The following is a 13,998-nucleotide window of genomic DNA, read 5'->3' on the forward strand; positions in this document are numbered from 1 at the left end:
ATTTTACTTGCTGGGCATTTTCAGGAGCACAAATGTTTTAGGCATAGGTATGAACACATGACCTCTAATACTTGCCTTCATTTGTTTAAAATTGAGGCATTGCATTAGGAAGAATTTTTTTCAGTTTTACCTTTTGTAAAAAAGTTTTAAAAAGACCCGAAGAAAACAGCAAAAAACCCCATAACAAACTTTCAGATTAAACTTTGGACTTGGCTATAAAATTAACTATAAGAAAACATCAGATGACTAATTTGTGTTACTTAAGATTCTGGAATTGTCTCTAATAATAACCATATACATTTTATTTGGTTTTAATACTGGATTGGTGAATAAGCCATAGCAGTGTTAACAGGAGTATTTTGGAACCATGAAGTTGCAGAAGTAGAAGTTACAAGGCAGACTGGGTAATGAGGAGTAGTGTAAGTTACGACTCTAACAAATGAAAAAGATTTGTATGTCTGATCTTCTCTCACCAAAACACCCACAAAATAAGTTGTTCCACAACTCGAACTTTGTTTACCCATAGTCTCTTGCAGATTTGAATTATTCTAGTCCCTCTTAAACATTGGGAGGAGAATTGGGAGATGCAGACCAGGATGGAATGGGAAGCTATCCTGGCTTTCTTAAGCATACTTCACTTGTACTGTTGCATGTATGAAAAATTTAATCTTTAATAAACAGTTTTTACACCTTTTTCAGACAGTCAGGGCTCACTTTTCCTCATCAGAGGGATGTAAAAATTCTGTTGACTCTTGTACTTCCCACAGCAGAGAGCTGTAATTTCCCAGTTTGCTACACACACACCAGTGCTGTACCCCAGAAAATGTTTGGGTGTAGCAAAATGTGAGTTTTGTTGCATGTGGGGTTTTTTTTGTAGTCTCTCCATAGACAGGCTAACTTTATATGGCCTTCTTGTAGTTGATGCTGCTTTAGTGGTGACCTGGAGCAGTGAAGGGGAGAGTGCTGGTATTGAAAACTGCATAATGAGTCTGATGAGGGCTGGGACAGAGCCGGAGGGGCATCAGTCCATTTCCCTTGCATTTGTGCACTGAATGTCTGAGGAAAGTGCTGTATGGAGTCTACTGAAAATGTGTGTTGAGTGACTCCCTGCTGTAGGCAGGGTTTTACTGATCGCTGCTGAAATCCTACTGAAGCAGTGGCTGTTAACAGACTGCTGCTTGCACTGCCATGTCTGTGCCGGATGTAGTTGAAAGCATTAGTAGAAATCTCGGTGCCAACTGTGATGGAAGCTCTCCTGTAGACAAAACTCAGTTTTTGGTAACAGGCACTGTTCAAATATAGCTGGTTCTCTGAAAGCCACAGGAACCAACCTGTACCAGATTATCATTTACACAGACAAGAGATGAATGTTTAGTAGCAACTGTTTGCAGTTTTCCAGGAAAGATAATATAGTTCTTGCTGTAATGCCCCACTTGGATTGGCAGAATATAGTGTCCTTAATAGCAATATGATCATTGAAGATACTTTTTAGGGCCCTGAAATTGAAGCTTCTGATCCTTGCCTTCCTTTATCCCCTTTCAGTGATACTTGGCTATATCTTCCCTATTTTGGGTGTAGGGATCTCTTTCTGTATGTCATTTTCAATAGGTTTTCCCCCTTTGTTCCTCACGCCTAAGCAATTATTTCTTTTCCCAGGTCTGCCTTTTTGCTTCATGTTTTCTATGATACTTAGTGGGAATAAGTCCTGGTATATGTTTTTTGGGCTTTATACTCTGTAAAATAAAGAATTCCAACTTTTTTTTGCTTATCCAAAATTTTCTTTAGTTGTGTACTTTTGATATCTCATTAGCCTTTTAGAAAATCCCAGTTTTACCTCACAGAAGGAAATTTCTCTGCCTGATTTTCTGTGTAGATTTTAGCGCATCTTAAATTGGAAGAGAAAAAAATATGAGTGGTAGCTGGATTATTCCAGGTCCCCAGCACAGCTTAGAGCATTGCCATAGTGAGAAATGTATCCTAGTAGTTTCTTTTTTCAGCTTTATTTGTTCTAGTTAGTTTGACTAAAATGTGAGTGCCCTTTTCAGACATTCATAGGCTCTAGAGGACAAGGTCTGTGTTCCTGCTCATGGATGCTACTGAGAGAGGCCAGGCTGGCCTTGCATTCTTGCTGTTTTCCTTCTGCACCTCTCTAGTGTTTACAGAAAACCATCTATGTCTCTTGCAACTGCTGTTTAGCAGGTGTGAGATAGAGTTGAAGAATTCAAAACATTCAGAAGGTATTGGGCATAAGAAAGCACATTCTCAGACCTTCAGGGTTCTGCAGTGCTGGAGCTCTGACCATTGTACTTGATATACACAAAAGGGAAGTTGGATATGTGTGTAGGTAATGCATATAACTTAAACACAGGCACCTTAGAAACAGTATTTATGCTACAGGAACAAAGACAACTTGATTAATATTTTTGCTTCAAAGTTAATAGTCAGTTGTAAAATTGGCAAGGCCTTTGAGTAAAAGGAGGAGACTATGGAGCTCCCAGGGGCTGTATAAGGGAGCTAACACTGTTAGCACTGCATCTGACCCATGATAGAGAGCCATAATTGTTGACATCTGTAGCAGGGCTTAAGAACATAATTTGATCTGATAATTTCAGGAAAGATGGAACATAATTACACAAATACTCCCATTATTTTGTGTTGCCCTGTGCCTGTGAAAGCAAGCACAGATGAGACTTTTTAAAAGAAATGTTTCAGTTCCATGGAAACTGGTGATAAATGACGTGTGGTAAGATTTCTTACATGCTGTGGGTGACCCCACTCTCTTTAGTCCTGCTGCTGTTTGATCTCTGCAGACCTTAAGGCACATTATGTCTTGGTTGCTTGTTTTATCTGCAGTAAGTAGTAACTGCACTAGAAGAGCTTCAGAGAGTGGGTTTGTATTATGGTACCTGAGCAATTTTTAGTCTCTTGTTGCCACATATGAAACCAATAAGGAATATAAAGCATGCTCAGCTGCCCAAGGTATTTGCAATGGAACTGAATTTGTCTTGAAGTTTTCTGAATAAACTCTGTAAACAATCAGCATTGCACAGTGCAAAGAACATCAGGTAACTCTGCTGTCATCCTTTTATATTTCATTTTGCCTTTGTAATGTAGACATTACTTTGAAAGGCTCTAATTAACATAAATGTAATTACTGAGTGCTCTTTGACCTTTATAACTTTGAAATATTTAGTTGGGAAAACAAATGCCTGTTTTCAAATTGGCTTCTTGAGGTGTTCTTACCTCTGATTATGTCAAACTTTGTCCTCAAAACCTTTAATAGTACAATGACTAACTTCTGCAATGATTTATGATCCTTAGAAATTCTGTAGCTTGGGTAAACTGAAAAGATAGTACAGCTACTGTTTGCTTCCATAAGTCTGTTTATTTATCAGTGTTATCTAGTTCATGTTTCATGGGAGTGGCTGTTCCCATTTTTTGTGAATAATAATATATTTTAAGATTGTTTAGTCAAGAACACGGTTTTAAAAAACCCAAACTTAACAAAACCCAAACTTCATAAAGGCGTTACTTTTGTATTGTCACAGTTGAGCAGGAGCTTAAATTTATTTCTTAAGGAAACTGAAAGCACTTTCATAGTTTGTGTGTTGTCCTGACTGGTCAAGTATCAGCTGCTTCTGAGAGAATATGGAAATCCTTTATAATGTTGCCACTTGTCTTGCACATCAGAATAGATCTGTTTTATGTATAGCTGGGCACAAATGGTAACACTGTTCAGGCTGGCCTGCTCTTCAATCTTTTTATTACAAAAGTGCTTACTGTGGAAGTTAATGAAGCACTAAATGAAGATAACCTTGAATTAGATTTCCTGTATGATAGTGTATCTGTAAATGCTTACCACTTTTAGGAGATGCACAAATTTTGAAGATCAGTGTGTACATTCTGGAATACTCATTGAATAGACAGTGTTGTAAAGTAGCACTTCAGCTTTGTACAGCTTCTGATTTCTGAGCTGTTAACTTCTGTACTTACGATGTCATACACAGAAAGGGATACAAAATACACTAACTAGTAGAAGATACCCAAACCCTGGAGTTACTTCAGTAATTAGAGAATTGATGACTGGTCAGTTGTTTGTCAGCCGTTGCTCCAGCACTTCAGTAAAATACTTCAGTGGCATTGAGAAACAACTGTGTGATGTGGATGTAGGTTGATGTCAGAAAGTAGAGATCTGATTTGAAAGTAGATTTAAACAGAATTGACCAACGTGTGGGAAGTTGCCTGCTCTTTTTTCTTGACACAAATAATGTGAGTGTATTTCTGTTGTGCTTTGTTTGGGATCTTTTGCAATGACAATTTGCTTGTTGTAAGTCATAGATTTTATTTATTTTGAAGCTCTGTTTATCAACATTACAATATTAGTAACTTAACAACTTTTCTTCATATTTTTATCACAAACTCTTCATGGTACTTTTTTTTAAATATCATGCATCCTCTGTTTAGATTTTTAGGACATATTTGATATGTAAGTTTTACAGCAGTAGATTGATCTGGCATTTCAAGAGTTTGGGTGAGAGTTCAGAGAGTGCCAGGACATGGTGCTGTAGACCAGAAATCTAAATTGGAACAGAAAAAGTAAAGAATTTATTTTTATATCATGGCTTACTGCTGTAGCAGCTTGACTCTTTACATTAATATGTCACTGTATTTCTAACTGAATTATTCCGTGGATGCAGTTAGATAACATACTAGCTGGCCTGTTTGATGTATTTGATTATGCTGTAAAACTATAGAAAAATAAGAGAATACTGAGGTTATGGAGGTCAGGTGAGGTTATCACCTGCCCATCCTCACTCCTTTTTCAGTCCCTCCAGCTTCTAACTAGCAGTCCTAGCAGTTTCACCTGGATTTGATAGGGAGGAGAGAGGGGGTTTTTAAAGGTATTTTTAAAGTACTTCTTGGTTTGCAGAAAATTAGCGCTTGTATCAGAGCTCATGACACAGAGTGAGGGCAGATTCATGCCCTCACTAATGACAGGGTTGCAGCTTTAGTTTAAGTTGCTTGTTCTTTTTGACTTAATGTTAGCTGATCACTACGTATGCCCAGCCTGTGCTGTGGTTTGCTCTGAGAACAGCTGTGGGGAACAGGAGGGAGGAAAGGAGGGGAATAGGAAGCAGGTGAGGATTTCGTGGGTGACACAGTCACCATATAAGAGAAGGTTGAACAGTGAGAGGGACATCAGTAAAAAGATGTGTGCCTCTATTATCTGAGTACACATTTTGAAATCTTAAGATAAACGTGCAGTGTTGCAGAATTTTTACAGGGTTCTTATATTTTTATTGAGTAGGAATGTCTTATGCAATATGGCAAATTCTTTAGATTTATTTCTCAATCGTTTTCTTCCATCGCCCTCTGATGTGACTTGGCATAGTGAGATGACCCTCCTTTTCAGATCTGGAGTATGATGATCATTGATAATGACAGTATTAATGCAGATCAGTTAATCGAGTTGATTTGGTATAACAGGGTTATTTTGTTGTTGTTTCTTCTTATGGTCTTTAGAAAACAGTCAGATAGACTATCTTTGTGTTCATTGTTATTCTTTTGAAGTTCCCTAGACCAATTTGCTTACTATTTAGATTTGGTCAGGTCAAGATTTCTGTTTTGCTGAATGCTAAATAAATACACATATCTGTGTAGATTACCAGGTGTAAGCTGGTGGTTACCAAGACACCTGTGAAGCTTATGGATGTTCATAGTTGAATCACTCTGTATGCAAAGTCAAGGAGTCAAGAGTTTTTTGGGATGCCCCTTTTTATGTGGTATTATGAGTAGTTTTTTCCTCTTTTGATCATGTCGTATTTATTTTGGAGTCTTTCAGTCTCTTTGTCAGTCAGAGAGCAATGCCACCTCAACTGGTGGAGGAGATGGTGCAGGAGTACAACCAGGTCACAGATGGAGATCATGGATCTTCTCTCAACTTCTTCTCTGAATGCCTGAAATGAAAGAAAATCAGTGCTCTGCATCTGAATGGATGCTGTTCTCTGGCTTCAATATTTCTTCCACTGGGATTTATATACTAAATACCTGAAAGTGAGAGTGTTTCTTCTTCTTGAGTAGGTAGCATAACCTGACTGAAATAGGTACTGTATTGTCTGTCTTGTTTTCTAGCTGATTCCAGTGATTTTGCTTCTGCAGTGAAATACAGAACTAGAGAATAAATTTTACTGCTTTTATTGAGAATTAAGCAGAGAATAATGAGCCTTGTTAAAAACCTGGTTTAGTTCTGATTAAATTGTCTATATGAAATTGTCTGTACTGTAGATCCAAAGCAAGGTTTCACTTACATCTTTATGCAAAATGACTTGGTTGGGGCTTTTGATTAAGTCATACAGAGCTGCAAGATCAAGAACATAAATGCAATGCAGCCTGCCTGTATGTCAACCTGTTCAACAGTTGCTAACCATTCTGAAAACTTTTTGAAGAAGAGTAAAGGTGTGAGTGTTTAAAAAATAAAATTAAGCGAGATATCTCTCTGTGCTGATTCTGTGATTTTGCAGCATGAATTGACTTTAAATTAGGTATAGGCACTTTTCACTTAAAATATAAAAAGTAGTGGTAATAAAATACTAACCATGTAGCTTTTGGACATAGAGGGAAGAATGGGCAGTGGTAAGGAGATGTCTACTTGAACTGAAGAGGGAGATTATAAGAGTAAACTCTAAAGTGTACATTATGTTTCAGGTCTACTTCAGTGCTACTATTTCTAATGATTATTCTTGTTTGCCTGGGCACTTCACATTTTGCCAGGCATCACAAAGGCCATCAATTTGGAAAGTTGTAACTGTTCACTATTAAAAATTTTCCCTGAGCTGTAACTTGTGTTTCCAGTTGTGTTTGGCTTTACTGAGTGTCAGTAAAGTCTCAGGTTCCGAGTGAGCCCGGTGTTTCAGAAGCGAGGTGAACCAAGGGGTGTAACCGTGGTGGGGTGTGAAGTCCAACAAGGGTGTCAGTAACTCTCCAGGCCTCTCTCAGGTGTTACTGTAGCTGCCTGTGCAGGTGCTGTGAGGCTTTCCAGCAAATACTACCGTAGTACACGAGAATTTTAAAGTGATGTTGATATTACTTCTGTTCCGATAGTTGAAAGCCCTTCTGAGCAATTACTGATTTCTTAGTCTTACTGTTTAATTACTTTTGTAATGTTCTGCTTTTCATCGGGCACAAACAAATCTACATCTTAGAAATGAATGTGCCAGTGGAAGTCCTCAGACAGTGGTTTGTTACTCTGTAGCACTTTCATGCAAGCACATGGTAAACTAATGTTTGCCCTTTAACAAAATTAATATTCTTCTAAAACTAACATAATACTTAAGTCGACCTTTTTATGGTCTGTGAAGAGTCTGAAGTAAGTGAGGTCATTGTTCTTCTGTGATAATGCTGTTTTCTGTGGTAGCACTATGATAAAATGGAGATTTTTAGTTCTCTGTACTTACAGGAACTCAACAGTAGGATCTCTTACACAGTAGGCTGCGTTGGTGTTCTTTGAGTGCTGACCTTGATGATGTGGATATTTGCATCTACATAGAAGGTGCAAAACTGAGTTTTGCATTCAGAAAGTTGCTCATTTTCCTGGTATAAAGAATGCAGCTTGTTCTGTCTCCAAATAAATACATATGCTGTTCAAGCACTAAGTGTATTTGAAAATTTACAGTTATGTATCTTAACAATTTAATTAAAGTAATTCTTAAAAATTCATCCCTCTAACAGAACTTTTTTGACTCAAAGTAGTTTTATTCATTCTGAAGGAAAAAGGTCTTGATTGTAAAGAGAAATTATGTTTTCAGGTAGTTTGACACGATTCAAAAGTTATTAATGTTAGGGCAACATGGATATATAACAAGCTATGATAAAAGGTTTTTAAAGTTCATATGGTTTCCACAGTAAAATTAATCTCTTTTATGTTGTGACAATAACTTGTGTTTGCTAAATAATATCTTTTAAAAATACCACTTGCACACTAATAATTTTACGATCTCTGGCTAGCAGTGGCTTCTGAATAGTAAGATTAGAATTTCTTTTGTCTGTAATGCATTTGATTCAGTGACTAAACCCTGCCAGACACAGTGCAGGGATGAACTTGTTTAGCTTTCTCATCAGTCTTCTAAACTGTGAACTTATATTACTTATTATCCACATTTTAACTGTGTTTAAATGTTACTTTTGCTACTTTGCAAGGACAGTTTGCTGAGCTGTTTTGCATTTTCTATGTTAGCAACAACATTTTTACCATTTCTGTCTCATAAAAGATGAATACCATGTTATGATTTCATAGGTACACAATAAAAATTTCTGTCTTTTTCCCTTGACTCTTTAGTCATAGTTTTTGTAGTGTGGTTTTGCTTTTCTTTCTGTTATTGCAGTGTTTGGCTTCTGGTTATAAGTTTTGGTTTTGCTCTGTTCCTTGCAAACTGATGTTTTCCTTAAAAATTATTTTTCTGAAGTTGGGAGGGGTGGTATATTGTTCTTATCATTTTGAAATGGGGCTACCTTTTTTTAGTTACGAGGTTGTTGGTTTTAGAATATTATCTAAATGTTCTCACACGCTTTCATCTGTTACTTAAAAGTATGAATTCTTTCTCTTAGTGAATTGCTCAGAATTGATTTCAACTAGGCTTTACTTAAAAAGCTGCAAAAAGGGTGCATAAATATTAGTAGTCTTCATTTGCATAGATGTTTGTGCTATTATTTTATTAATAACAATTATAAACATCACCAGAACCTAAGGGACCACTAGTTTTAAATTCTGTTACCAACTCCCAGTAGATGATCAATTCCTATGATTGATTTTGTATCAAAATTAGCAAATTCTATGAGACTCCCAATTCTATTACTTTTAAGTTAGAAAATAATAAATAATTTTTAGAAGTCCCAGAAATGTTTTAGTGCTGGAAGCCCAAGACTTGCAGCATATGTAATGCTACTGTGTGGTGCAGCTTTGCTTCCCCCAGATTTCTAGTGCTATATAAATTGTTGTGCAAGGAATTAGTCACCCCTGTGGTAATGTAATTCCTCAGTTGATAGTGACTACTTGCATCATCATCTGCTTTGTGAGTTAGACCACTGAGTTATAAAGAATAAGGAAAATATAGTTGTCTCTGCCTCCAGAATAAACTCCTTCCATTCTCCACATTTTGCTCATTCAAGCCATTTGGCAGTGACCTTTTAGTCATACTATTGAGACTAGATTATATGCATACTAATTTATAAGCAAACTTGGTATTTTTCATGCCCTGGTATTTGATTTGTTCTCAAGAACTCAAATATTCTCACTAAGAAGTTATCATTTGTCCACTCATGAACTTCCTTTTTATTATCAGTTTAAAATTCATCTTATTATAACTTGGCTATATTTTTAGAGACATTGCTTTTCCTATTGGGATGGAAAGGAAGCAAACTAGACTAGTTTTGTTCCAAAGGGAGAATAATGCTTCATGAAATGCTTCTCCTTCATATCCTATTTACTGATTTGGGGGCTAAGAAGGGTGATTAATTTAAAGAACTTGGGAACTTGGCCACCTTTTTTCTGATGGTAATAGAGTAAGGGTACTTTAGACCATTTAGATGGTTTTCTTTGTCTATTTTGCAGATTTATTCTGTAAAGTTCATGGAAGACATAATGTAAGTGTGACCCTTGTTGTCCAGTTGTCTAGTTGTTGCCTACTGATGTCTGTGTAATAGTCAAAAGGTGTTTATTAACCTTTATCAAGATTTAGGAAGAACAACTGTTCGTTAAAGTTCTTTTATTGGGGGAAACATAAGATTTCTGAAAGTGGGTCTCTTCTCTCCCTTTCAGCCAAGTGGATCTGTCTTGCTTGCTTACTGAACCGACTCTATGGCCATGCCACATTTTTGAGTAGATGTTTTGCAGGGTTTGGAAGAGTTTGTGAAAATGAGCTCCAGCTGGAGTCTGAAGGGAAAGCAGTAACTCCCCATGGGAAATACTGTAACTATTGGTTGCTTTTTGATAATCTGTTTCAGTAACCAATTTTCTGTGTCTGAGGCTACTGCCATGCAGAGCTAACACATATACTAGTGAATGTAAATTCACGGGGAAAATGTTAATTACAGTCAATGTTGTCTTACATGATTGCAGTTACCTGTCTAGGTAGTCTTAGTGACAAAATACAAAAATCGCAGAAATTTAGTAGGTCGGTGTAAATGAACTTTGTGTCAGCACTGCATGTTCTTGATTAGGGAGGTGGCTGCTGCAGCTGCAATCCATAATTGTTTTTTTGTCTTACAGTGATGTTGAATAAAACACTCAGTGCCTGCAAAACATTTAGCAGATAAACCTTGTTTTTTAAAGATAAGTGGGGTGGTATATTATTTTTCCTTTTCTCCCCCTAACTTATTAATTTAAATACAGTTAATGAACATGCTGATGTGTAAAATTAACCCTGTTACATGAAGCTCATTCTTCCTTTGTAGATTGCTGTCTTAATTTGTGTTGTTTGTTTATCTCTTTATTTTTAACAATCCAGAAATTCAGCTGGAGTGATTACTAAAAATAGTAATGTATGTAGCAAGGCATTTCCTTTTCCTGGGAAACTGCGTGATTCCCTTGCAAAATCAGAAAACTACATCTGTTTGAAACACTGCAATTGGCAGATGGTGTGGGGGGAGGGAAGAAGAGAGGAAGGATTTGGTGGAATGTAGTCCTAAAAAAAAAGTCACACTGTATCAAAGAGGAGATAACTGATTTCTTTTAACTCTTTTGTACCTTTACAACACAAAATGTGTTTATGAAGTTGTTTTGAAACTTTTAAAATGTTACTTCTGTGCAAGTTGAGAACTGTCTGACAGCAGCAGTATTTATTAAACCGATGGCAGTTTAGAAAATGAGATCTCTGAAAGTACCACTTTAATTTCCTTACTGATTGTCTTTCAATTATAAGATGTTTGAAAGCAGAGGGGAAAACATTAAAAAAGGTTTCTGTTACCTTTCTTAGGTTTTCAGTACTTACTCAAATGAAGACTATGATAGACGTAATGAAGAAGTTGACCCTGTGGCAGCCTCAGCTGAGTATGAACTCGAGAAAAGAGTGGAAAAGATGGAAGTGTTTCCTGTGGAAATTGAGAAAGGTGCAAATCGAACCTTGAACATTTGTAATAGATACTATGTGAAGAAAAGATAAAACCATTTAAAACTCTGTATTCCCAGAACTTAGCTCTTGAATTTTGCAATGTTTGTCTAGGCTTTAATTGTGTCTAGTTCTGTTGAATTTGGTGAATGTTAACTGGACAGGCCACTGCTAAGTGCAAGTTGTCATACTGAATGGAAGTTAGGAAGGCTACAGGACAAAAAGGCTTTTAGTAGTATCTAAATATAAAATATTTGTCTTTTTCAAATTTTTTTAAGTTTGTTCGTGTGGAATGACTTGGAATGTTTCGAAAGAACTCAGTACTGCTAATTGTTACATTATATGTCATACAATTAATGTTAGATTTTTGAATCCCTTAGGTGACAGGGGTCTGGGCATCAGTATCATTGGAATGGGAGTTGGTGCTGACCAGGGACTGGAAAAACTAGGTATTTTTGTAAAAACAATAACAGATGGCGGAGCTGCTCAGAGAGATGGACGGTGAGTTTTTTATTGAATTGATTATGGTTTTTACAAATTTGTAATTGATCCCAATTGCTTTTATTAGATATGGTGAATACTGTGAATAAAAGTATAAAAGCTGAATGCAACTGAGTGATTATTACATTCCTGCTTTGTGTTAATTTTTTTTAAATGGGGAATTATTTATTATAGGACACTTTTACTAAGTAACTGTAGACCTGCTTACAGCAGATATAAGAAAAGCTTGGCATGACCCCATGTGTAGAAGTACCACGAAATCATGTTGACACCAATCACTGTGTAAATAGTATAAAAAATATCAAATCCAATACTGTGTACATTTTAATTTGTGATTTGCATAGTAACTGAGGATCGGGAGACTGTTTTTCAGCAATGAATTTCAGTGGACTTAGAATTTATCATTATAAATACTACTGAATTTTAAGTGATATTTGTCAAAAATACTTCAAGCCAAAATATTATTATTTAAATGATAGCTAAGCATTTCTTTATTTTGCAGAATTCAAGTAAATGATCAGATTGTTGAGGTTGATGGCATAAGTCTAGTGGGAGTTACTCAGTTCTTTGCAGCCACTGTATTAAAGAACACCAAAGGCACAGTGAGGTACGTATGTTTTCTATGAAATAACACTTTGATTTTGTCAGTTTTCACTCGTGGAGAGTACAAAACCTTAATATGAAAAATTTACAAGGATGCTGTGGAAGGCGACAGTATGGCAAAGTCATTTCTTAAGCACATCTTAAGATTTTTTTGCTGCAAGATAATTTGTTTTTCTCCTGTAGGTTTTTGATTGGGAGAGAGAAGCCAGGGGCTGAGAGTGAAGTAGCCCGTCTCATTAGTGAGACCTTAGAGCAAGAGAGGTGTCTGTACGAGCAGCACTACGCTCATGATGATACAGAGCAGGTAAAACATCCTACAGACTTGCATGTTTTTAAAAGTACATGATTACCACTACATACAGTAACTTCTGCTAATGGAATAAATGCGGTTTTTTAAATGAAATTGAAGCAAAAAAAAGGATAAAACAGACAACTTGTTAAAAACAGGAAAATACAAACTTAATATATTACTGTTCTTCAGGCACATGATTTTGACTTTATCAATAATGCAAAATATATTTTTAACTATCAGCTGTGTGTAGTTGTTTTGGGTGTGCTTACTTTGCTCTCTTTTGTGGAACTCTAATGAAGGTGTTTGCAATTCAGCTTTCACATTATCATAGGTACAAGAAACTGAAGAAAACTAGTCAAGAAAAGTTTTGCAGCTGGTTGGGTTCCTTGATTGTGTGCTTTGGTTTTTGCTGCCATAATGCAAAAGTGTGTGTGCATTACAGAATGTCATTTTTTGATTTTGTCAGGATGATGACTATGATGATGAGGAGGATACGTACGAGTCACATTTACATGGAAAATCTGTAGAAGTTTTTGATCTTCCTGAAAACGAAGACATTGGTTTACTACTGGATATGGATTCAGCACAATCTCTTCTTAAATTTAAAGAGGTGTTGTAGCAGTTTCTTAAATATTCTTTGTGCACTGGGGAGCATCTGAACCTTGTAGGACTTGAATATAATCTCCTTCGTGTCCCTCTCATTGTTTTGGGTTTGTTTTTTCCCAACATCACCAACAAATCTTTTTGTTTTGTCCATCGAAATGTAGATCTTCTGTTAAATTTTTATCCCAGTTTCTCTATGCATATTTATATTAAGTGGTCTGTTGATTTAAATTAAATTAAAAAAAGCCCTTGGAAACAGACATTAGAACCCAGCACCACTCTGTGCTTGTTATGTCTGAACATTGCATGAGATAGATTGGATGCTTCTCTTCGTTCTTTGGCCCATTGGCCTTTGCATGTATTTGCTGCCCAGCAGAATGGCTTTAGCTGCAGAGGGGGCATGGGGGGCAAGGATGCTCATTCTGAATGGTCTCAAGTGTTGTTGTGAGATGTCCTTCAGGAAGACAAGAAATACATATCTAAGCTCTAATTTTAGTTCCTGCAGTCTTCTGGGAAATCTCTGTGTACATAAAAGCACTTGATTCTCTAGGTAGGCACATTTTTGGCTTGGAGGGTGTTTTTATAGTGTATTTTTTTGGAAGTAATGGATTTGCAAACCCAATAAGGCATTCCAGACTGTGAATTGCAACTTAACATAATTGGAAATAGTATCGTTCCCTTTTCCCAAGGTTTTTATAAAGGAGCATATTTGCTTTATTCAAGGCTGTAGGATTTAGTCAGGGATATCAGTGGTACAGTCATTGGCATTTAGGAGTCCAGGCTTCTCTGGTAGAATTAAGTGCCTTTCATTTTCACTCTGGGAGGAGAAAAATATACTGCAAAGAAACTGTTTGTCAAATGTCTTTTGGTGCTACATCAGCTTATTTTTGTGAAGGA

The 13,998-nt window shown here is 36.5% G+C and overlaps 1 protein-coding gene across 7 annotated transcripts in view; it reads left to right on the top strand.

Moving 5' to 3' along the window:
• LOC126652929 (neurabin-1-like) overlaps positions 1-13,998 on the top strand; it is a 41,574-nt gene that overhangs the window by 3,123 nt on the left and 24,453 nt on the right. For all 7 annotated transcript variants that reach the window (XR_007632074.1, XM_050340175.1, XM_050340171.1 and 4 more), the window contains exons 3-7: positions 10,971-11,103; positions 11,483-11,603; positions 12,106-12,210; positions 12,390-12,510; positions 12,965-13,108. Coding sequence is in view for 6 of the 7 variants with exons in the window: in XM_050340175.1 (XP_050196132.1) it covers positions 10,971-11,103; positions 11,483-11,603; positions 12,106-12,210; positions 12,390-12,510; positions 12,965-13,108 (624 nt within the window). In the remaining variant the exon portion in view is untranslated. The remainder of the gene's footprint in view (positions 1-10,970; positions 11,104-11,482; positions 11,604-12,105; positions 12,211-12,389; positions 12,511-12,964; positions 13,109-13,998) is intronic.

The sequence above is a fragment of the Myiozetetes cayanensis genome, unplaced genomic scaffold (genome assembly GCF_022539395.1).
Source record: "Myiozetetes cayanensis isolate MyiCay16 unplaced genomic scaffold, myiCay2020 scf9, whole genome shotgun sequence".
In the NCBI taxonomy this organism is placed as follows: domain Eukaryota; kingdom Metazoa; phylum Chordata; class Aves; order Passeriformes; family Tyrannidae; genus Myiozetetes; species Myiozetetes cayanensis.